The 23,920-nt window shown below is 48.6% G+C and overlaps 2 protein-coding genes across 3 annotated transcripts in view; one reads left to right on the plus strand and one right to left on the minus strand.

Annotated features, from left to right (window-relative positions):
- The window catches only part of LOC309514929 (uncharacterized protein), a 123,274-nt gene that overhangs the window by 50,071 nt on the left and 49,283 nt on the right, over window positions 1–23,920 (minus strand). The window lies entirely within an intron of this gene.
- LOC309515868 (uncharacterized protein) lies at window positions 7,527–22,303 on the plus strand (the record flags this gene model as incomplete). The annotated part of the gene is made up of 4 exons (XM_082194081.1): window positions 7,527–7,713; window positions 9,074–9,287; window positions 19,309–19,490; window positions 20,391–22,303. The coding sequence occupies 4 exons, from the start codon at window positions 7,527–7,529 to the stop codon at window positions 21,557–21,559; spliced, it is 1,752 nt and encodes a 583-aa protein (XP_082050207.1). The 3' UTR covers window positions 21,560–22,303.

Consider the following 23,920-nt stretch of genomic DNA (forward strand, 5'->3'; position numbering starts at 1 on the left):
TCACACAGGACTGTCACCACCTTCACTGGTTCTGATTTGAAAGAGAGGTAGAGCTGGGTATCATCTGCATACTGATGAACACCCAGCCCAAACCCCCTGATGATCTCTCCCAGCGGCTGCATGTAAATGTTGAAAAGCATGGGGGAGAGGACAGAACCCTGAGGTACCCCACAAGTGAGAGCCCAGGGGTCTGAACACTCATCCCCCACCACCAATTTTCTGAATACGGCCCTGAACTGTAAGTATGCTGGCAATTTCGTTTGCCATTTGAGTTTTGAGGGGATGGTTTCGCTTTTCCAACTTTTCGCAATTAGAATCCTGGCAGCAGTTGTGGCATACATAAATAATGGTCTATTTGACTTCTTGATTTCCGTTGTCATGATTCCTAACAAAAAAGTCTCCTGTCTCTTGGAACGCGTGAATACTGGAAAACTGTCCTCCGCCTATGTGTGTCCTCCTTCATTCAAAATAAAGGAATCTTAATATAAAACATGGGGCTCAGGCCAGCAGCCAGTGGCAGAGCAGTCAAGCTCCCTCCCACGCTGCGGACAAAAAGCCGAAAAGGCCGCAACATGCCCAACCGAGCACGCCAAAAATGCGGCCTAGCCTGGCGGAGGGGCCAAATCTCTCCTCCGCCCCCCATCCAGGCAAAGCAAATAAGGCCGGCTACTTGCCTCAATCCAGCCGCCTGGACACGCTCCTGATCTTGGAAGGAAGAACAGCAAAAGAGGCTTGAGCAACGGAGTCATCCTCTTTTCTTTTGGCCTTAGACCCACCCCCGGCCGGCCGTCCATTGTCCTCCCTGGCCAAGGGCAGGTCAAAGGCCGGATCAAGCAGGCAGGTGGCACCCGCCCAGGTGAGCCCCACTCGTTGCTGCAAACCCCGCCCACCTGTGGGGAAGGGAGGGTGGATATTCTGGGATATGGTGCAAAAGTTTTAAAAGTTAATGTCTCCCCATGCTCAGAGTTCATACTGCTATTTGAACCTGTTGCGCAACAATAAAGACTCTAAGTCTACTGACTGCTGTTTTGCTCCAAATTACTTGGCTGGAATTTCCTTCTTTTACTGACCACATGGACCAGTGGGGGACTTGTACCCCAATGAGCTGGGCTGCTGAGTAGTCTCTCAACCCAGAGTTTTCTTTCACAGAGGCCATATAAAGTTCCTTTCCCCATTTGTCAGGAGCCTGATCTCCATTTGGGGTTCCTCCTTCCGCACCCCAAGGTTCCTCCAAGGCCTTGGGAAAGGAAACTGATGCAGGCTCTGGTTGCTGCCCAGAGCCCTGCAGGGGATTCAGGCTGGGGGGGGGGCTGTCTCTTCCTCTGGCCATTGCAGCCCCCAGGAAACCTTGGAAGAAAGGCAGGAGACCCTCAGCAGACAACAGCCAAGCTTGTTTCTTCTCCAAAATGGCTTCCTCTTCTGAAGCCGCTTGCCTGGCCTCTTCCAATGGAGAGGCCTCCTCTGTTGGGCAAACATGGTGGGGAAAGAGGCCGCCCTGCGGAGGCAAAGCCATCATGGCAGGAAGGCTGCTGTGGATACCCCGTGAGTGCTGGCACCCAAAGGTGCCGCCCTCCTTCAGCCAGGAGGAGAAACCCCAAGAGCGTGGGACCCATGTGGCCCACAGGGGAGCCATGGCATCTCTGGGAGCGGCTGGGGCCTCCAGAAGATACAACATGGTTCCTGCCTATTTCAGAAAAGGGCGGGAAATGCCATCTCCTGGCCCTGCCGCCTCTGTGGGCTCCTCCTGGGCCTGCCAGGCCATGGGGTGGGGGGAACCCAGCTGACCCCCAAAACAATGGGTGAAAGAAGAACAGGAAGAGAATGAAGGAGAAATGAAGGGGAGCAGGCAAGAGGGAAGCTCAGGAGGAAAACTCCCTCAGGAAAGTGGGCGAAGAAAGCAGATTGGCCAGCTGTCGAATGCAGAGGCTTCTGATTGGTCCAGCCCCGCTCTGGGGTGGGAAATGGGGTCAGGTGGTTCTGGCAGCCCAGTATAAACTGGTTTTCTGGCTGGAAACACAGGGAAAGGATGGCAGGTGTCCCTCTTGCTTTGAACTGGCGTTGGGAGTCAGGAGGGAGAGTCCCATGGTGAGGGGCTGCCCCCCTTATCAACATGCACCCCCACCTTCCCCATCCCTCTCCCCACCTTCCTGCGCTTCCATGCCTGCCTGTGGGGCTTTTATGGGGGGGGGCTGTTAGACAAAAACTGTCCAGGGACTCTTTCCCAGAGGGATTCAGATGTCTCTGGGAAAGGAGTCACAGCACTGCACGGGCAAAGACCCCCCCCCAGCTCATGCTGGAAAGAGGGAGTGCGCATTCCAGTTCACATCACAAATCATTTTTAACCTAAGACCGTCCGAATATCCCTCCTCCAGTTCCTGTTAGTTAAGAAATTGCACTTTACAGGCTTCCCGCAAGGCCTTCTTCATTTTTGCTCCCTAATATGTTCTCCCACCTGTTACATACATTACCTGGTCCTTCAAATTAGCCATTTCTCCCACAGAGGTGTGTTCTATAATATTCATGTGGCGTTTGAGCATGCGCACTCATTCTTCCGCTGTTGTTGTTTAGTCGTTTAGTCGTGTCCGACTCTTCGTGACCCCATGGACCAGAGCACGCCAGGCACTTCTGTCCTCCACTGCCTCCCGCAGTTTGATCAGACTCATGCTGGTAGCTTCAAGAACACCATCCAACCATCTCATTCTCTGTCGTCCCCTTCTCCTTGTGCCCTCCATCTTTCCCAACATCAGGGTCTTTTCCAGGGAGTCTTCTCTTCTCATGAGGTGGCCAAAGTATTGCAGCCTCAGCTTCACGATCTGTCCTTCCAGTGAGCGCTCAGGGCTGATTTCCTTCAGAATGGAGAGGTTTGATCTTCTTGCAGTCCATGGGACTCTCAAGAGTCTCCTCCAGCACCAGAATTCAAAAGCATCAATTCTTCGGCGATCAGCCTTCTTTATGGTCCAGCTCTCACTTCCATACATCACTACTGGGAAAACCATGGCTTTTACTATACGGACCTTTGTTGGCAAGGTGATGTCTCTGCTTTTTAAGATGTTGTCTAGGTTTGCCATCGCCTTTCTCCCAAGGAGCAGGCGTCTTTTAATTTCATGACTGCTGTCACCATCTGCACTGATCATGGAGCCCAAGAAAGTAAAATCTCTCACTGCCTCCATTTCTTCCCCTTCTATTTGCCAGGAGGTGATGGGCCCAGTGGCCATGATCTTCGTTTTTTTGATGTTGAGCTTCAGACCATATTTTGCGCTCTCCTCTTTCACCCTCATTAAAAGGTTCTTTAATTCCTCTTCACTTTCTGCCATCAAGGTTGTGTCATCTGCATATCTGAGGTTGTTGATATTTCTTCCGGCAATCTTAATTCCGGCTTGGGATTCATCCAGCCCAGCCTTTCGCATGATGAATTCTGCATATAAGTTAAATAAGCAGGGAGACAATATACAGCCTTGCCGTACTCCTTTCCCAATTTGGAACCAATCAGTTGTTCCATATCCAGTTCTAACTGTAGCTTCTTGTCCCACATAGAGATTTCTCAGGAGACAGATGAGGTGATCAGGCACTCCCATTTCTTTAAGAACTTGCCATAGTTTGCTGTGGTCAACACAGTCAAAGGCTTTTGCATAGTCAATGAAGCAGAAGTAGACGTCTTTCTGGAACTCTCTAGCTTTCTCCATTATCCAGCGCATGTTTGCAATTTGGTCTCTGGTTCCTCTGCCTCTTCTAAATCCAGCTTGCACTTCTGGGAGTTCTCGGTCCATATACTGCTTGAGCCTTCCTTGTAGAATTTTAAGCATAACCTTGCTAGCGTGTGAAATGAGTGCAATTGTGCGGTAGTTGGAGCATTCTTTGGCACTGCCTTTCTTTGGGATTGGGATGTAGACTGATCTTCTCCAATCCTCTGGCCACTGCTGTGTTTTCCAAACTTGCTGGCATATTGAGTGTAGCACCTTAACAGCATCATCTTTTAAAATTTTAAACAGTTCAGCTGGAATACCATCGCTTCCACTGGCCTTGTTATTTGCAGTGCTTTCTAAGGCCCATTTGACTTCACTCTCCAGGATGTCTGGCTCAAGGTCAGCAACCGCACTACCTGGGGTGTATGAGACATCCATATCTTTCTGGTATAATTCCTCTGTGTATTCTTGCCACCTCTTCTTGATGTCTTCTGCTTCAGTTAGGTCTTTACCACTTTTGTCCTTTATTATGGTAATCTTTGTACGAAATGTTCCTTTCATATTTCCGATTTTCTTGAACAGATCTCTGGTTCTTCCCATTCTGTTGCTTTCCTCTATTTCTTTGCATTGCTCGTTTAAGAAGGCCTTCTTGTCTCTCCTTGCTATTCTTTGGAAATCTGCATTCAATTTCTTGTATCTTTCATTATCTCCCTCGCATTTTGCTTGCCTTCTCTCCCCCGCTATTTGTAAGGCCTCATTGGACAGCCACTTTGCTTTCTTGCATTTCTTTTTCATTGGGATGGTTTTAGTTGCTGCCTCCTGTATAATGTTGCGAGCCTCCACCCATAGTTCTTCAGGCACTCTGTCCAGCAAATCTAAATCCTTAAACCTGTTCCTCACTTCCACTGTGTATTCATAAGGGATTTGGTTTAGATTGTATCTTACCTGTCTAGTGGTTTTTCCTACTTTCTTCAGTTTAAGCTTGAATTTTGCTATAAGAAGCTGATGATCTGAGCCACAGTCAGCTCCAGGTCTTGTTTTTGCTGACTGTATAGAGCTTCTCCATCTTTGGCTGCAGAGAATATAATCAATCTGATTTCGATGTTGCCCATCTGGGGATGTCCATGTGTAGAGTCGTCTCTTGTGTTGTTGGAAAAGCGTGTTTGTGATGACCAGCTTGTTCTCTTGGCAGAACTCTATTAGCCTTTGCCCTGATTCGTTTTGATCTCCAAAGCCAAACTTGCCAGTTGTTCCTTTTATCTCTTGATTCCCTACTTTAGCATTCCAATCCCCTAAAATGAGCAGAACATCCTTCTTTGGTGTCACTTCTATAAGGTCTTGTAAGTCTTCATAGAATTGGTCAATTTCAGTTTCTTCAGCACCAGTAGTTGGTGCATAGACTTGGATTACTGTGATGTTAAAAGGTCTGCCTTGGATTCGTATCGAGATCATTCTATCATTTTTGAGACTGCATCCCAGTACAGCTTTCGCCACTCTTTTGTTGACTATGAGGGCCACTCCATTTCTTTTACGGGTTTCTTGCCCACAGTAGTAGATATGATAGTCATCTGAACTGAATTCGCCCATTCCCGTCCATTTTAGCTCACTGATGCCCAGGATGTCAATATTTATTCTCGCCATCTCATTTTTGATCACATCCAACTTACCCAGGTTCATGGTTCTTACATTCCAGGTTCCTATACAATATTTTTCTTTACAGCATTGGACTTTCCTTTCGCTTCCATGCATATCCGCAGCTGAGCGTCCTTTCGGCTTTGGCCCAGCCGCTTCATCAGCTCTGGATCTACTTGTACTTGTCCTCCGCTCTTCCCCAGTAGCATGTTGGACACCTTCCGACCTGAGGGGCTCATCTTCCAGCGTCATAACTTTTATATGCCTGTTGTCTTTGTCCATGGAGTTTTCTTGGCAGGGATACTGGAGTGGCTTGCCGGTTCCTACTCCAGGTGGATCACGTTTGGTCAAAACTCTCCACTATGACCTGTTCATCTTGGGTGCCCTGCTCGGCATAGTTCATAGCTTCTCTGAGTTCTTCAAGCCCCTTCGCCACGGCAAGGCAGTGATCCATGAAGGGGTCACTTCCGCTACCCCCTGCTATTTCTCCTTGTGATCTCGAGTCCCCTCTCAACGGTAAATCTGTCCCTCTTTCAAGGCAAACCACCGACTTCGGACACGTTCTTCTTCCCTCAGTTGTAACCCCAGCAGGGAAAGGCGCCTCTGAGGGAGTCTTCCCACTTGTCATGTCCAACATCTGCTTCGTCTCCTCCCTGGTGTCTCCCGCAACTCAGGCTGTGAGACAGGAAACAGCAACTCAGGTGGTCAAGATCCACCATTCCCCGAAGGGACCCCCTTCTTTGGCTTTGGCAAGCAGAGGTTGAAAGAGAACCTCCGTCTCTGAAGGCAGGCACGGTTGCTTCTTTTCTCCCAGGCCTTCCACCATGAGAGGAACGCAATGGGGTCGTGAGGAGGGGGAGAGAGAGACGAGAGACCCCCCTGCCGCCCCCTTGTCTGAGAGCCCCCCTTTCTGCTCCCCTCACAAGAGGGTCCCCGTTGTGTCTCTGCGGAGGGGCCAGAGAGGAGGAGGAGGAGCCCCTCCCCCGCTCCTTCCTCCCCTCAGCGGCTCTGAGGGAAACGACTTTTCCCGCCTTTTCCCAACGGCCCGCCTTTCGAAATCCGAGCCTCGCCTCCCTTTGAGGCGCCAAGGAGGCCGGTTCCTGGCAGGCCAGGCTGCAGTCTCCCTGGGGGGCTCCCTCGCTTCTCGGGGGGGGGATTTCTTCTCCTCCTTCGCCCTCATTTCTCTTCCTCTCTCTCGCTTTTCAAGCTTCTCTCTCTCTCTAGAAAGGCTGTATAAACAACCCCTTCGCCACGGCCTGCATCCCTCCCAGCGTTTAAAAGTCCGACTTCTTTTCATTTGCTGCGTATAATGCTGACACCAGGACTTTTATTCCTTCCTGGCAATGTCTTTTTTCGATTTCTCTGAAGGTATAAATCACTGGCCTCAAGCTTTACTGATTAACCATTTTCCACGGGTCCTTTTTACGTGGGTCTCCTGCAAATTAAATCTCATTCCTGCTTTCTTAATGCATGTGTTATCTTACGCCTTTCGGAGTTCATATTTAGTCCATCACATTCCAGGCTAGAGATTTATAAGCCATATTTTAGAAACCCGAGTCTGTCTTTTCGCAAAGAAAACAATGAAGGAAGGTGAGGACAGGTGACCCGAAGTCTAGGCCCGAAGTCACACCCCCCCAAAAGCAGGCTCAAAGCTTCTCAAAGCTTCTCAAAATCATTTTCTCAGCCGCTAAGCATCAGAAACATTCCTCTCTTCTGTAACTAAAAAGATGGCAAGAAGGTCGAGAAGAGAGCCCCTTGTCTTCTCAGGCCTTTCTCAGAACCACATTGCAACTTGCTTTCTCTCCGGGAAGCATGCCAAAGCACAAGAATGAAACAACGGGAACGCACTGAAAACCCCCTCAACCCCCTTTCCTGCCAGGAGTCCACAATAGTCCCAAGACAGCTTTCTGTACATGCTCAGAGGACTCCTGAGGGAGGAGAAAGGAGGAGGGAACTGGAAAGGGGTGTATATGATTGTGCACATGATTGTGAACTCGTGCATGCTTTTTGTGACTTATCACACTTGCTCCTTCTACCAGTTCATGGATGGTAGAAATAAAAGCCTTTTTCTCCGAAACTATTCCTTGAGTGTCTGTTGACTCCCACTTCCCTTTCCCAGGTGCAATATTTTTCCCACCCGAGGGCAAAGCCTCATAAGGCTACATTTCTTGGTGCATTGGCCGGGGAAAACAGATTCCCTGAGGATAAGGGATGTGGGTTCAAGGCGTCCCTGCGGTGAACAGCTCGGTTCGTGTCAGCAGTTCCAGTGCACATCCTGCCAAGTTCGTGGGAGGAATTGCCACCCGTTCCCGAGTGGAGACACTGCAAGGACCGGAGAAAAAGCAACGGCCGAAGGAAGGGACCTCGAGGAAAAATGTAAGCTCCACAGGGTATAAAGGTAAAGGTAAAGGTACCCCTGCCCGAACGGGCCAGTCTTGACAGACTCTGGGGTTTGTGCGCCCATCTCACATCTATTGGCCGGGGGCCAGCGCTGTCCGCAGACACTTCCGGGTCACGTGGCCAGCATGACAACGCTGCTCTGGCGAGCCAGAGCCGCACACGGAACGCCGTTTACCTTCCCGCTGGTAAGCGGTACCTATTTATCTACTTGCCCCCGGGGGTGCTTTCGAACTGCTAGGTGGGCAAGCGCTGGGACCGAGCAGCGGGAGCGCACCCCGCCGCGGGGATTCGAACCGCCGACCTGTCGATCGGCAAGCCCTAGGCGCTGAGGCTTTAGTCCACAGCGCCACCCGCGTCCCTCCACAGGGTATAGGCGGCAGCAAAGAGAGTTTGATCAGCTCCACCAGCAGGGTAGAAGAAGTGCCACTGGTTTTGCCCAGAAAAGCAGAGGGGGGGAGCTGCTCTTGGGCCCCGGTTGAAGCCGTGAAGCGCTGCCGGTTGGTTTTGGTAAAAAGGGGATTGGGGGAGGTGCATGGGTTTTTCTGAATGTGGGTGTGGGGACACTCCAGTGAATGTTTTGAGTGTGTGAGACGTCGGAAGCAACGTCTGGCCTGTGACTGAGTGGAAAAATAACTTTAGGAGGGCTAAGTGTCCCAGTATCCCAAGTGTCCAAGTGTTCCAGGGTCATGGAGAAAAAGCAGTAAAACAACTCCCACGACCCCCCTGCAGTGTTTCCTGAAGAAGAAAAAACCTGATGAAAAATAGACTCCAACACTTATGTGAAGTTCCTGACCGTCCCCCATGGCTTAGGAAATGTAGAACTGTGATTACCCGTGCCGTGCCAAACTGTGCCCAGTATGGCAGCAAGTACAAGTTAGCAAAAAACTGAGGGAGGAGGGAACTGGAAAGGGGTGTATATGTTTGTGCACATGACTGTGAACTTCGTGCATGCTTCTTGTGACTTATCACACTTGCTCCTTCTACCAGTTCATGGATGGTAGAAATAAAAAGCCTTTTTCTCCGAAACTATTCCTTGAGTGTCTGTTGACTCCCATTTTCCCTTTCCCGGGCGCAATATTTTTCCCACCCGAGGGCAACGCCTCGTAAGGCTACAACAGCCCAAGTCCAGCCCCAATAATTCTGACTTGCTCTTCTTCATGAGATTCCACCTGTGCAGGATCTCCCAGCTCCTTCTAATTCTTCCTCCAGAATTCCTCCGCTTTCAGAATCGTAACTGTCAACTTTTCCCTTTTCTTGCGAGGGATCCTATTCGGAATAAGGGAATTTCCCTTAAAAAAGGGAAACGTTGGCAGCCATGTTCAGAATCCACACACACGTTTCTTTCTTGGCTTTCCAAGTGAAGCAGATCCCTTCAGGAAACTCCCAGCAAAAGGGTCCCTATGGCATCACCTGCAGTTCCACGCAGGGGTTTGCGAACCCTTGTATGTGTGAATGCACTTATCCCTGTGCATTTAGAAGAGCACGGCATTCATTTCGTGAGATCCGCACACTGATCCCATCACTTTTGGAAGCACTGCTGTGCAGCCCCACCCGAGGCTGGCTTACTCAGAAGTAAGTCCTACTCTCCCATGCAGGCAGGCATGGCCCTTTCTTTTCTCTTTTTTTTAATTTTTATTGGATTTTCACATTTTATATAGACAAAAACAAAACACAAACAACAAACATGTATAACTTCCGAAAATCTTATTTTCTAACCCTGGTCCTTGACTTCCCCCCACCCCCTCCCTTGCATCCCTATTCCCAAATTTATATCAGCAAATTAGCATTTCTCCTCTTTTCTATCTTAATATTAGTCTTTTTATAAAGCAAAAACTAATTTTTCCTAAATTGGACCCCAATTCCCTTCCATCGATTTCTCATTTTGTCTTGAATGATTTTCTTATTAACTAAACCCCCTGGTCTTGAGTGTTGTTTAAATTTAGATCCTTCCCTCCCTCCCATCCCCGATTTGCGTCCCTTCCCAATACATGTCTAAAATAACAGTTCTTTAGCCTGGGTTCCGCACGTCCGAGGCTCTCAAATCTCTTTCAGTCCCTCTCTGCCGGTTTTGTTGGTAGTCCTTTATGTCGGTCATCAAATCTCGAAAGAGTTCTTTCACAATCAGTCCAATCAGTCCATGGTCTCTTCCCAAATTTGAAAACAACTGCTGAAGAATTTCCACAAGGCCTGTTTCTTGAAGATAATCAGAGTCAGAGTCTATGTGGAGGCCCCAATTATATTTCTTTATTTCAAATTCCTGAATTTCATAGACTCCCAGGGCCCCCACTTTCGTCTTCTGCATCTTTCGTAGGCTTAATGTAGATTTAATCCAATAGTCTCCTTGCTTGTGTTCTCCAGGTGTCAGCTTCTGGTTAGTATTTTCCCACTTCACTTGTTCTCTTTCTTGTTTTGTCTTCTCCTCTTCTTTAGTTATCATTTCGGATTCAGCTGTGGGTTCTTTCTCACTCAGATCCTCATTACATTCAACAGAACTACTTATTTCAGAATTCAAGGTCATCAATTGTTTACTCATAGCCGTAGTCTGTTCTTGTAAAATTCCCACCACGCAAAACATCCTTTCGATTTCTCTCAGTATCTTTCCATCCACAGCCATTGTAATTCCACAGAATTCCCCCTAGAGGGAATCTGGTTACTTAGTGTTCTTTTCTCCAACAATCCTCTATCTTGTTATTGTTTCTTTGTTTCCAACAATTTTGATTTAATTGTAACTCCTTTTAATCCAGAGGGATCTTAAATAACAATCTTTCCACTGTTAACAGTCCATTTGACAGCTTTGACAGCTGTCAAATTCTGCACCTCTTATACAGGCTCCAAAACGGTACGCTCCCGGGCCCGGGAGGGAGGGTTGTTTACAGCGAAACAGAAACACTTCCAACACTCCACTCTCCTGTTCAAAATTATTTTTCCAAATCTTGGAAGTTACTATCTTTTTAAAACTTCCCCTTTACAGGGTAGGCACTCCAGCTTAGTTCTTATATCGTTGCTCTAGATCGTCTGCAAGGGGGGGGGTGCGGACTTCCTTTTAGCACAACCCCCGATCGTCTCAAATTCAAAAGGTAGAGATTTTAGAGTTCAATTCCAAATTACTCACGGGTTCTTCTTTTCAGACCAAATTTCAAGGAAGGAAGTCAGCGCTCTCCAGTCCTGGCTCGCGGCTTCGCTCAGCAGCGGTAGCGATCGACTCTCAGTGCCGCGCCGTCCCCCGTATCCCCTCCGCAGCCTTTAAAAAGGCTCTTCGCGAATCAGGGGGGGCGCTTAAGGCACCCACCGAGTCTTCAGTCCGCAGGCTTCCGCGCCTGTGGTTTTTAAGGGTCCCCGTGTCGCTGGCACGGCAAAGACCCATCCTCCGCTGAGCCGGTTCCCTCCGGAGCTCGGAGGGAATCCGCCAATTCCAGATCGCGCCAACCCGGAAGGCCCTTTCTTTTCTCTTCCACATCTGTCCCCCCCTCTTGAGTCTCCCCCACCCAAAGGATCGCGTGGGCGTTTCATTCCTTGCATGGGACACTTTCTCCTCTCTTTTTCCTGGGATGAAAAGCGGCTGCAGAAGGAGGAAAATTCGCTTGGCGGGGGGAAGAGATCATTTTCGGGGGGGGGGAATCTCCTGGCCGGGAAGCCGCCCCCTCCTTCCTCCCCCCCCACTTCCTGAGCTGGGGGGTTTTCCCCCGGGGGGGGTGTCTTGATGGAGCCATCTCTGAGCCCAAGGCACCTCCTGCCACCGCGCAGACCTTCGCCTCTTCTCCATCCCAGCCTTTCCTTGGGATCCTGGAGCCTCTCTCTGGGGGGAGGGGCAGAGCCAAGGTAACCCCCCCATGGCCACCCCCGCCTCCCTTGCTGTTATGCTAGTCAGCTTAGATGTGGGCTCCTTGGGGCAGAGGCCTTGGCCCAGAGGGAGGGAAGGGGGGGGCAGCCCCTGGAGCGCAGGCGCAGAAGCAGGAGAACCTGCAGCCAGGGAGAGGGAGGGAGAGGCGGGCTCGGTGCCCTCGGCTTGGCAAGGGTTAAGAGGAGCGGAGCTGGGTTCCTAGAGAGGGCACCGGAAGTGACGGGGGCGCAGGTCCTCCCTCCCTGCCCACTTCCCTTCCTGCGGGCCGAGAGGAGGCGGCTGCTTTCTTCTCTCGCCTGGGCCCGAGCTTCCCGGGTGAGTCTCCTCTCTCTTCCCCCGGAGGGCGCCGTGGGGAGAAGGGGGTCCCAGGGGGCGGGGAGGGGCCTGGGGGGAGACCCCCAAGTCATGGCAGAAGGCAAAGGAGGCGCAGGAATGGCAGGCAGGCGTCGCCCCAGGAGTTGGGGGGAGAGGGGCGGGGGGGAGGAGGAGGGGAAGGAAGGGGGGCGCCCGGGGGGGGGAGGGAGGTCATCAAGGACCTTTGGCTGCTTCCTTCCTGTGCTTCAGGTAGAGTTGCACCTTTGGTGGGGCAGAATACAGGTGTGGGGGGGCGGGGGAGTGTAACTGGGGGGCTACAGATTCCTGGACCTGGTGCAGAAATCCCTTCGCGACCCCCTGGACCAGAGCACGCCAGGCCCTCCTGTCTTCCGCTGCCTCCCTCATGCTGGGAGCTTCCAGAACACTGTCCCACCATCTCGTCCTCTGCCGTCCCCTTCTCCTTGTGCCCTCCATCTTTCCCCACATCAGGGTCTTTTCCAAGGAGTCTTCTCTTCTCATGAGGTGGCCAAAGTCTTGGAGTCTCAGCTTCAGGATCTGTCCTTCCAGGGAGCACTCAGGGCTGATTTCCTTCAGAATGGAGAGGTTGGATCTTCTTGCAGTCCATGGGACTCTGCACCATAATTCAAATGCAATGCAATCCATTGCAATGATCCAATGGAAGCTCACAGTCACTGCAAACATTCCAGCAACAATATGGACAGGAAATCCTCCTGACATGCTGGATTTCTGCCTGCCAGAATGATGTAGAAACGAAGGCCAAAAAGTGGGGAGGGGGGATGGTGGGAGAGAGAGCAACAAAGCCTGCTTCTCTTCCTCATAGATTGGCATACCCCAGGGCACCGAGGTCCCTTTGGCTCCCCCATGAAATATTTGAGGCCCCCACCCCGTTAATGGGCATTGCCATTCAACTGGTGTGTGCACGCTGCATCTTGGGATCAGTTTTGCAGGGTGGGGCTTACTTGGGTCCATGGGCGTCCGATGGGGAGAATGAAATCCTTCATGAAATGAGATTCTGCCCCTTAACATAAATCCTGGCTATGCCCGATGCCTGCTCCCTCCTAATATTTTATTCAGTTGGCACCTCTGATTAACTGTGGCTATTCACTGCTGCTGCTATTATTACTACTACTACTACTAGGTGTGGATCCTGCCCTTCATCCAAAGTTTACAGGGCGATTCACAACATAAAAATGCAAAATTAGAACACCAAACGCATAATGAAACAAAGGCAAAGGCAAACCAATGATCTCTCCTCCCACAAACATATTGAAAAGGCCATAGAATGCTAACCAGCCAAAGGCCCAGTTATAGAAAAAGGTTTTTGCCTGGCACCTCAAGATGTCAGGAAGGGTCCAGGTGTGCCTCCCTTGGGAGACCTTCCCCCAAATGGGGAACCACTGCAGAAAAGGAGAAGGCACACAGAGGAGAGGCTGGATGGCCATCGGTCAGGGATGGTCTAGTGGAGATTGCTGCATTGCCCCCAGGGGGTTGGCTAGATGACCCTCAGGGGTCCCTTCCTACTCTGCAACTCTCTGGCGCAGGTTTGTGAAGATTTTTAGGTACAAGTTGGATGCAGGGGGTTGCATAGGATTCTAGCCCACCTTATGCACCGTCGGCTCAGGAATAAGTAAGTCCCGCTGATCATGATGAGACTCCCAGGCTGTGCAGTCCTGCTTTTTAAATACATGTTTTCCTTTTCAGGTAATACAGAGCATGGTGAAATCCCAATAAATAGTGCCTTTGCTAGACTCTTTTCAGGCACCTGCTAAAAGCAATCTTGTTTAGGCAAGCTTACTCAGATGCTTGGGAAGCTGAAGGAATTTTAATCTGCTTTAATAGTTTAGATTTTGTATGTTTTAAAGTAGGGTTGCTAATTTTCATTGATTTTACTGCTGTGATTTTTTGTTTTGTTTTATGTTTTGGTAAACAGTTTTGCAGGCTTTTAAAAATAATCTTTATTAAATAAACAATAAATATAAATAAAATAACAGAAGCCAAAACACAACCCATCCTGTAGATTTAAGTATCTGTCCCCAGTGGCCTACTTGTTATCAGAGGCCCAGAATCCACATTCCTTTGTAAGAAAATATGAAATAATGTCAAAACAAAATCAATGGGGGGGGGAGTGACGGGAAATTTTCCGCACCGGCTAACACCTGACCTTGCTACGCCACTGCATGGGGGCATGCAAAGAAACCCCCTTCAGATTGAGGGATAAGTCACATTTCTGAACAGAGGCTGTAGCCAGACGGGAACATTTGCACATGGGAGGAGCACAGGGAGAAGAAAAGCCTTTCTGCATCTGCAGCAGCACAACTGGGCCACTTCCTCTGTCCCACATGCAACAAAACATGTCTCTCCCCTATTCAGGCTAAACAAGTAGACAAACTAATGTGAAAGCAGATTTCAGATCTATCCTCAGGAAATGCTAAACAAGGATAAAAGACTCCTTCTCCCAACCTTCTGGGATTATCAGTCATTGGGTGGCTTGTACTATTAACAGAGGACATGGAACACGTAAAATCCTTTTTGGCTATCTGTAATAAAATTCTAACCATCTTGAAAGGTACTTGTAAAACCTTCTGGAAAAATCTTGCAGAGCGTCTGTGGGTTTTGATAAAAAAGAAATGGAAATTGGTGCAGTCTCAAAAGAGGCTAGTTTTATCAAGCTACCCTCAGCCTTTGGGAATCTTGTCACAAGAGGAGTGTAAAGCTCACCTCTGGAGTTTATAAAGGGTATACATGCCTGGTGTTCTTAAGAACACTACAGATTTAGGACATGTGGAAGACCTATACTTTGATGGCTTCCATGCCAGGGTGGGGGCCACATTTTGAGACTGGAGACTTGCGAAGGTTGTGTATAAACACAGACAATATCTAAGGAGGAGTGGTGTATTCGTCTCATGATATTTCAGAAATGTGGCATCACCAGCGCCTCTGCTTCCACATACAGATTTGGTCCCTAGGGAACCCCTGACAGAGGCAAATAGGGCCACAATATCTGCCTGGCTTGCAGTGAGAGAGCTCAAAGAGTGTGAACTGGGCTCTCCATTCAAAGCACCTAGCATGGGGGCACCCACATGTAATAGCTACTTGTCTACTTTCTGGCCATGCTCTGGGGTTGCGGTTTTCAGGATTGGGGACAGGGCGCCACTGGTTTTGCCACCAAGTTCTGTCCAAAAGCCCCACTGAGTTCAATGGGATATGTGAGAGAGTATAGGCCCATACCCCAGAACGAACCTAAGGATTAGGTTGTTCATAAGAAGAGGAGGGAGTGAAGGGAGAGGGAAGGGTTAATCTCAATAATATCAGGACCCAAGCTAACTGCTGCAGTTGTGGTTAAGCAGCTATCAGCAGCTGTGGTTAAAACCACAATTGCTTCAGCTATGTAGGCCAGAAGCTGTTTCCTGCTTCCTGCTTCAGTAATGCAAGAGAAGAAGAACACACATACAAGGGAGGGAGGGGAGCTTAGCTAGCCATATAGCCATATGCCATATGCGGTAATAAGTTGTAACCTTGCCAGCTGATTTGGGAGACGAATGCATGCTCCCAGGTATAAGAATGCTTGCTGAACACAGTATACGGGCCGCCAGTCTTTGGAAGATATTCCACTGGCTGCCTCTGCGCCGATCTCAATAAAACTCTTTTCTCTGAAGAAGTTGCTTCCCTGGTGCTTTTGTTCTCTCCTCGGTCCCGGGCAAGCGGGCAAATGAATCCCCTGTAAGCTAAGGCTTCATTGTTAACCTACGTATACAAGCTGACGTGGTTGGAAGGAGGGAGAGGGTGCCTGGAGGGTATATATACTGCATGTAACTTGTCATTTCTTTGGACTTGCTGTGGACTCACCACGCAAGTGCCTTCTGCTATCCGGAGAGCAGAATAAACTCTTTCTTTGAACCAACTCGGTGTCATTTTGACTTCCTTCCTCCTGTCACGGAGCAACGCAGACCCAATCGGTGAACTCCAATAAGGCTACATTGGAACCACTGGAGATGTTTAGGAAAAGGGCTTGTGTTGGGAAGGGGCTGCCCCATTTGTGCTTCTTCAGGGGCAGGAGAATATCTAGGGCAGGAGAATCCCTGCAGGGCCTCTGAGGTTCCCTTTGCTTCTTCCTCTCTCCCAGGCTTCTCGACTCCTTAGGAAGGATGAAAGAGAAGAGGACGAGAATACAGGTGTGGGGGGGCGGAGTGTAACTGGGGGGCTACAGATTCCTTGACCTGGTGCAGAAATCCCTTCAAAGCAATCCGTTCTTCTTGTTGTTTAGTCGTGTTCGCCTCTTCGTGACCCCCTGGACCTGAGCACTCCTGTCTTCCGCTGCCCCCCACAATTTGGTCAAACTCATGTTGATAGCTTCAAGAACACTGTCCCACCATCTCGTCCTCTTCTCCTTGTGCCCCCCATCTTTCCCCACATCAGGGTCTTTTCCAGGGAGTCTTCTCTTCTCATGAGGTGGCCAAAGTCTTGGAGCCTCAGCTTCAGGATCTGTCCTTCCAGGGAGCAGCACTCAGGGCTGATTTCCTTCAAAATGGAGAGGTTGGATCTTCTTGCAGTCCATGGGACTCTGCACCATAATTCAAATGCAATGCAATCCATTGCAATGATCCAATGGAAGCTCACAGTCACTGCAAACCTTCCAGCAACAATATGGACAGGAAATCCTCCTGACATGCTGGATTTCTGCCTGCCAGAATGATGTAGAAACCCGGCCCAAAAAGTGGGGAGGGGGGATGGTGGGAGAGAGAGCAACAAAGCCTGCTTCTCTTCCTCATAGATTGGCATACCCCAGGGCACCGAGGTCCCTTTGGTTCCCCCATGAAATATTTGAGGCCCCCACCCCGTTAATGGGCATTGCCATTCAACTGGTGTGTGCACACTGCATCTTGGGATCAGCTTTGCAGGGTGGGGCTTACTTGGGTCCATGGGCGTCCGATGGGGAGAATGAAATCCTTCATGAAATGAGATTCTGCCCCTTAACATAAATCCTGGCTATGCCCGATGCCTGCTCCCTCCTAATATTTTATTCAGTTGGCACCCCTGATTAACTGGAGCTGTTCACTCCTGCTGCTATTATTACTATTACTACTACTACTACTACTAGGTGTGGATCCTGCCCTTCATCCAAAGTTTACAGGGCGATTCACAACATAAACATGCAAAATTAGAACACCAAACGCATAATGAAACAAAGGCAAAGGCAAACCAATGATCTCTCCTCCCACAAACATATTGAAAAGGCCATAGAATGCTAACCAGCCAAAGGCCCAGTTATAGAAAAAGATTTTTGCCTGGCACCTCAAGATGTCAGGAAGGGGCCAGGCGTGCCTCTCTTGGGAGACCTTCCCCCGAATGGGGAGCCACTGCAGAAAAGGTTCGCTTTTGTGTTGCCACCACCCAGACCTCTCATGGAGAAGGCACACAGAGAAGAGGCTGGATGGCCATCGGTCAGGGATGGTCTAGTGGAGATTGCTGCATTGCCGCAGGGGGTTGGCTAGATGACCCTCAGGGGGTCCCTTCCTACTCTGCAACTCTCTGGCGCAGGTTTGTGAAGATATTTAGGTACAAGTTGGATGCAGGGGGTTGCATAGGATTCTAGCCCATCTTATGCACCGTCGGCTCAGGAATAAATCCCGCTGATCATGATGAGACTCCCAGGCTGTGCAGTCCTGCTTTTTAAATAAATGTTTTCCTTTTCAGATAATACAGAGCATGGTGAAATCCCAATAAATAGTGCCTTTGCTAGACTCTTTTCAGGCACCTGCTAAAAGCAGTCTTGTTTAGGTAAGCTTACTCAGATGCTTGGGAAGCTGAAGGAATTTGAATCTGTTTTAATAGTTTAGATTTTGTATGTTTTAAAGTAGGGTTGTTAATTTTTCTTGATTTTACTGCTGTCATTTTTTGTTTTGTTTTATGTTTTGGTAAACAGTTTTGCAGGTTTTTAAAAATAAACTTTATTAAATAAACAATAAATATAAATAAAATAACAGAAGACAAAACACAACCCATCCTGTAGATTTAAGTATCTGTCCCCAGTGGCCTACTTGTTATCAGAGGCCCAGAATCCACATTCCTTTGTAAGAAAATATGAAATAAAGTCAAAACAAAATCAATGGGGGGGGGAGGGGGAGTGACGGGAAATTTTCCGCACCGGCTAACACCTGACCTTGCTACGCCACTGCATGGGGGCATGCAAAGAAACCCCCTTCAGATTGAGGGATAAGTCACATTTCTGAACAGAGGCTGTAGCCAGACGGGAACATTTGCACATGGGAGGAGCACAGGGAGAAGAAAAGCCCTTCTGCATCTGCAGCAGCACAACTGGGCCACTTCCTCTGTCCCACATGCAACAAAACATGTCTCTCCCCTATTCAGGCTAAACAAGTAGACAAACTAATGTGAAAGCAGATTTCAGATCTATCCTCAGGAAATGCTAAACAAGGATAAAAGACTCCTTCTCCCAACCTTCTGGGACAAATAAAGAGGGATTATCAGTCATTGTGTGGCTTGTACTATTAACAGAGGACATGGAACACATGAAATCCTTTTTGGCTATCTGTAATAAAATTCTAACCATCTTGAAAGGTACTTGTAAAACCTTCTGGAAAAATCTAGCAGAGCGTCTGTGGGTTTTGATAAAAGAAATGGAAATTGGTGCAGTCTCAAAAGAGGCTGGTTCTAAGCTACCCTCAGCCTTTGGGAATCCTGTCACAAGAGGAGTGTAAAGCTCACCTCTGGAGTTTATAAAGGGTATACATGCCTGGTATTCTTAAGAACACTACAGATTTAGGACATGTGGAAGATCTATACTTTGATGCCTTCCATGCCAGGGTGGGGGCCATATTTTGAGACTGGAGACTTGCGAAGATCGTGTATAAACACACACAATATCTAAGGAGGAGTGGTGTAATCATCTCATGATATTTCAAAAATTTGGCATCACCAGCTCCTCTGCTTCCACATACAGATTTGGTCCCCAGGCAACCCCTGACAGAGGCAAATAGGGCCACAACATCTGCCTGGCTTGAGGTGATAGAGCTCAAATAGTGTGAACTGGGCTTTCTATTCAAAGCACCTAGCATGGCGGCACCCACAGGTAATAGCTACGTCGATTTTCACATGCTCTGGGGTTGCAGTTTTCAGGATTGGGGACATGATGGTGACTGGTTTTGGCACCAAGTTCTGTCCATAAGCCCCACTGAGTTCAATGGGATCTACTCTCTGGTCACTACTGTGCAGACCATGCCAGCCTTCGGAAAGTGGAGTGAGGAGCAAACAGGTGAAACTGGAGATGTTTAGAAAAAGGGCTTCTGTTGGGAAGGGGCTGCCCCATTTGTGCTTCTCCAGGGGCAGGAGAATATCTAGGGCAGGAGAACCCCTGCAGGGCCTCTTAGGTCCCCTTTGCTTCTTCCTCTCTCCCAGGCTCCTCGACTCCTTAGGAAGGATGAAAGAGACGGATCCTGCAAAGCTAGCGAGGATGGAAGGGGGAAGATGGACGGCTGACCCGGTCAGGTTGTCTCCCGCATCCCTCCCCACAACCTCTGAGCGTTCCCTCTCAGGGACCTCCAAGAGATCTGGTGACTTGGATGGATGGAGCTGGAGAGGTATTGGGGCTTGCTCAGCTTGGGGGTGGGGGGAGGCAGACAGGCAGATGGAGATGGAGAAGGGGAGCACCTTTTCAGGCTCCTCCACCTGCCTGCCTGAACCTCCACTGTTTGGAGGGAGACCAACAGCGTCTGGGATTCTAACATCCCCACGGTGAACCCTGAATTGAAGGATATCAACTCTATCCTCTGTGAATGTTCTCCATCTAGTCATGCCTTTTTAAACAAGGACCAGGCTTGTCTGAACCTCCCAGGCCTTCTTCAATATTGGCTTCAGAGCTTTTAGGGAAGTTGAAATAACTTCTGTGAGGTCTGTTGTTTTGGCTTCTGTCTGCATTAGACTGACCTCAGAGATGGAGTGGATTCCAGGATTGAGCCAAACAAAATCTATCCCAGATTAAAGCCAACCAGTATGTCAGTTAATACCAATCAGCAAAGACAGTGAAAACTATAGTAAGGCCTCACACCTAACTCTCTCCAGTTCTTCCTCTATCACAAGCATTTATTAACTTTGTTCAATAATGGATGTGAACCATGTTGCCTTCGCTCTGAGTGGGGTTAGGGTCCAGGACAGTGCTGCAGAGTTTGCATGACTTACACTAACATGGCAGTGCATTGCTGGGGGGGGGGGTCAGGTGTTGGATTTGATGCTTCTGTGTCACTTGTCACAGTATGCTGGCAGTGTGGCCCCACCGGTTTCAAGAGAGTCATGCATGCTGAAACGCTGAGGGGTTGACGATGCCACACATCAACAAGGACATTAAGTTAGACTCCATGGATGTCCGCTTGAGGCTGAAACGGAGCACTCTCAAGTCTCACAGTGAGGTGGGGGGGATTTGTTCAATATTCTGGAGCACCATTTCTTTTTGAGGTTCTAATTAGCTTTTCTCTTCATTGCAGATGGTGATGAATTGGAAGGGAAGAACAAGGGGGACCAGAACAGAATCCACATAGCAGAGAAGTCATATAAATATTCAGAGTGTGGAGAGAACATCCGTCAGACCTCCCAGTCCACCTCCCATCAAAGAAAGAGGTTCTTTAGGAGTGATAGCTTCACTTCACATGAAAGAACAAAGAGTAGGGAGAAATTGTATCAGTGCAGAGAATGTGGAAAGAGTTTCACTCGGAAGGGCAGTCTCGCTTCCCATCATAGAATTCATACAGGAGAGAAACCCTATAACTGCATGGAATGTGGAAAGAGCTTTAGTTGCAGCCACCATCTGACTTCCCATCAAAGAATTCATATGGGGGAGAAACCCTATCGTTGCTTGCAGTGCGGAAAGAGCTTCAGTCAGAAGCATCATCTCACTTCCCATCAAAGAATTCATACGGGGGAGAAACCCTATCGTTGCTTGCAGTGTGGAAAGAGCTTCAGTCGGAAGCATCATCTCACTTCCCATCAAAAAATTCATACAGGGGAGAAATTGTATCAGTGCTTCGAATGTGGGAAGAGCTTCAGTCAAAGTGCATCTCTCACTTCCCATCAAAGAATTCATACAGGGGAGAAACCCTATCAGTGCTTTGAATGTGGAAAGAGCTTCAAGGAGGGGACAACGCTCTCTTCCCATCAAAGAATTCATACTGGAGAGAAACCTTATAAGTGCACAGAATGTGCAAAAAGCTTCAGCCACAAGGGTAGTCTCACTTCACATCAAAGGATTCATACAGGGGAGAAAACATATCAGTGTTTGGAATGTGGAAAGAGCTTCCGGACAGAGATTAAGCTCACAAGCCATCAAATAATTCATAGAGGGGAGAAACCTTTTCAATGCCATGAGTGTGGAAAGAGCTTTCGTATCCGGCTGAGTCTCACATTCCATCAAAGAATTCATACAGGGGAGAAACCCTATCAGTGCTTAGAATGTGGAAAGAGCTTTAGTCAAGGCTCCCATCTCACTTCCCATCAAAGAATTCATACAGGGGAGAAACCCTATCAGTGCTTTGAATGTGGGAAGAGCTTCAAGGAGGGGACAACGCTCTCTTCCCATCAAAGAATTCACACTGAGGGACAACCAAAAAGGAAAAAAGGAAAAAATATTAAACAACCCTTACAAAACACAAGTGTATAAAAAAGAGAAGGGGGGAGAATAACTAAAAATACCCTTTATCACCTTTGTATCATATATATCATATCATTTATCAACCCATAGAAAGGCAGGCTCCCCCAGCTCTCCCCTGGTGCCCCCCTCTTTTCCCCGTCTCCCACCCTGAGAGATCCTTCCTTCCCTGCATTCCTTGCAGGCCCCTCCCCCTTCTTCCTGTTTTTGTTGTTGTTTTTTAGTCGTTTAGTCATGTCCGACTCTTCATGACCCCATGGACCAGAGCACACCAGGCACCTCTGTCTTCCACTGCCTCCCGCAGTTTGGTCAAAGTCATGCTGGTAGCTTTGAGAAACAGGTGTCTTCCTGTTTTAGATAATTTTTAAACCTTTATTATACCGAAATTTTAAAAATACATACAATATAAAACATTACATTCAAACATTACAGATTATGAATACACAAAAAGTATAAATGAAAGAAAAGAGAGAGAAAAAGTAGAAGAATAGAAAATGATGTTATTTATGATAAAGAAAAGCCTTCCGACTATACTCATTGTACTATTTTGAAGTTAAATTTTTTACAGTTTCCTAAATCTTCGCCCCCACACACCTCACATTCTCCTTTTTGGTTCTAGTTTTCTCCAATATTTCCTTATACTAAAGGACTCATTCAATATACTGTTGTTACCTGCTCTGAGCCCGGCTTCGGCTGGGGTGGGCAGGATATAAATAAAATATTATTATCATCTGCCATAAAGCTTTTGTTATCACAGTAATCTTTAAGATATTCTTTGATTACTTTCCATTCTTTATTACCATCTTGTATTTCCTCTTACTGCTCTGGTTATTCTTGCTAATAATAATAATAATAATAATAATAATAAATGGTTTCCCCAGCCACTCTGGGTGGCTTCCAACAAAACACTAAAATACAGTAACCTATTAAACATTAAAAGCTTCCCTAAAGAGGGCTGCCTTCAGATGTCTTCTAAAAGTTTGGTAGTTATTTTTCTCTTTGACATCTGGTGGGAGGGTGTTCCACAGGGCGGGTGCCGCTACCAAGAAGGCCCTCTGCCTGGTTCCCTGTAACTTAGCTTCTCGCAGTGAGAGAACCACCAGAAGGCCCTTGGAGCTGGACCTCAGTGTCCGGGCAGAACGATGGAGTTAGAGATGCTCCTTCAGGTATCCTGGGCCCAGACCGTTTAGGGCTTTCAAGGTCAGCACCAACACTTTGAATTGTGCTCGGAAACGTACTTGGAGCCAGTGTAGGTCTTTCAAGACCGGTGTTATGTGGTCTCGGCAGCCGCTCCCAGTCACCAGTCTAGCTGCTGCACTGTGGATTAGTTGTAGTTTCCAGGTCACCTTCAAAGGTATCCCCACGTAGAGCGCATTGCAGTAGTCCAAGCGAGAGATAACCAGAGCATGCACCACTCTGGCGAGACAGTCTGCGGGCAGGGAGGGTCTCATCCTGCGTACCAGATGGAGCTGATAAACAGCTGCCCTGGACACAGAATTGACCTGCGCCTCCATGGACAGCTGTGAGTCCAAAATGACTCCCAGGCTGCGCAGCTGGTCCTTTAGGGGCACAGTTACCCCGTTCAGGATCAGGGAGTCCTCCACACCCACATGCCTCCTGTCCCCCCCAAAACAGTACTTCTGTCTTTTCAGGATTCAACCTCAATCTGTTAGCCGCCATCCATCCTCCAACCACCTCCAGACACTCACACAGGACTGTCACCACCTTCACTGGTTCTGATTTGAAAGAGAGGTAGAGCTGGGTATCATCTGCATACTGATGAACACCCAGCCCAAACCCCCTGATGATCTCTCCCAGCGGCTGCATGTAAATGTTGAAAAGCATGGGGGAGAGGACAGAACCCTGAGGTACCCCACAAGTGAGAGCCCAGGGGTCTGAACACTCATCCCCCACCACCAATTTTCTGAACACGGCCCTGAACTGTAAGTATGCTGGCAATTTCGTTTGCCATTTGAGTTTTGAGGGGATGGTTTCGCTTTTCCAACTTTTCGCAATTAGAATCCTGGCAGCAGTTGTGGCATACATAAATAATGGTCTATTTGACTTCTTGATTTCCGTTGTCATGATTCCTAACAAAAAAGTCTCCTGTCTCTTGGAACGCGTGAATACTGGAAAACTGTCCTCCGCCTATGTGTGTCCTCCTTCATTCAAAATAAAGGAATCTTAATATAAAACATGGGGCTCAGGCCAGCAGCCAGTGGCAGAGCAGTCAAGCTCCCTCCCACGCTGCGGACAAAAAGCCGAAAAGGCCGCAACATGCCCAACCGAGCACGCCAAAAATGCGGCCTAGCCTGGCGGAGGGGCCAAATCTCTCCTCCGCCCCCCATCCAGGCAAAGCAAATAAGGCCGGCT

The sequence above is a fragment of the Podarcis vaucheri genome (genome assembly GCF_965113315.1).
Source record: "Podarcis vaucheri genome assembly, chromosome: 12".
NCBI classification, from domain to species: domain Eukaryota; kingdom Metazoa; phylum Chordata; class Lepidosauria; order Squamata; family Lacertidae; genus Podarcis; species Podarcis vaucheri.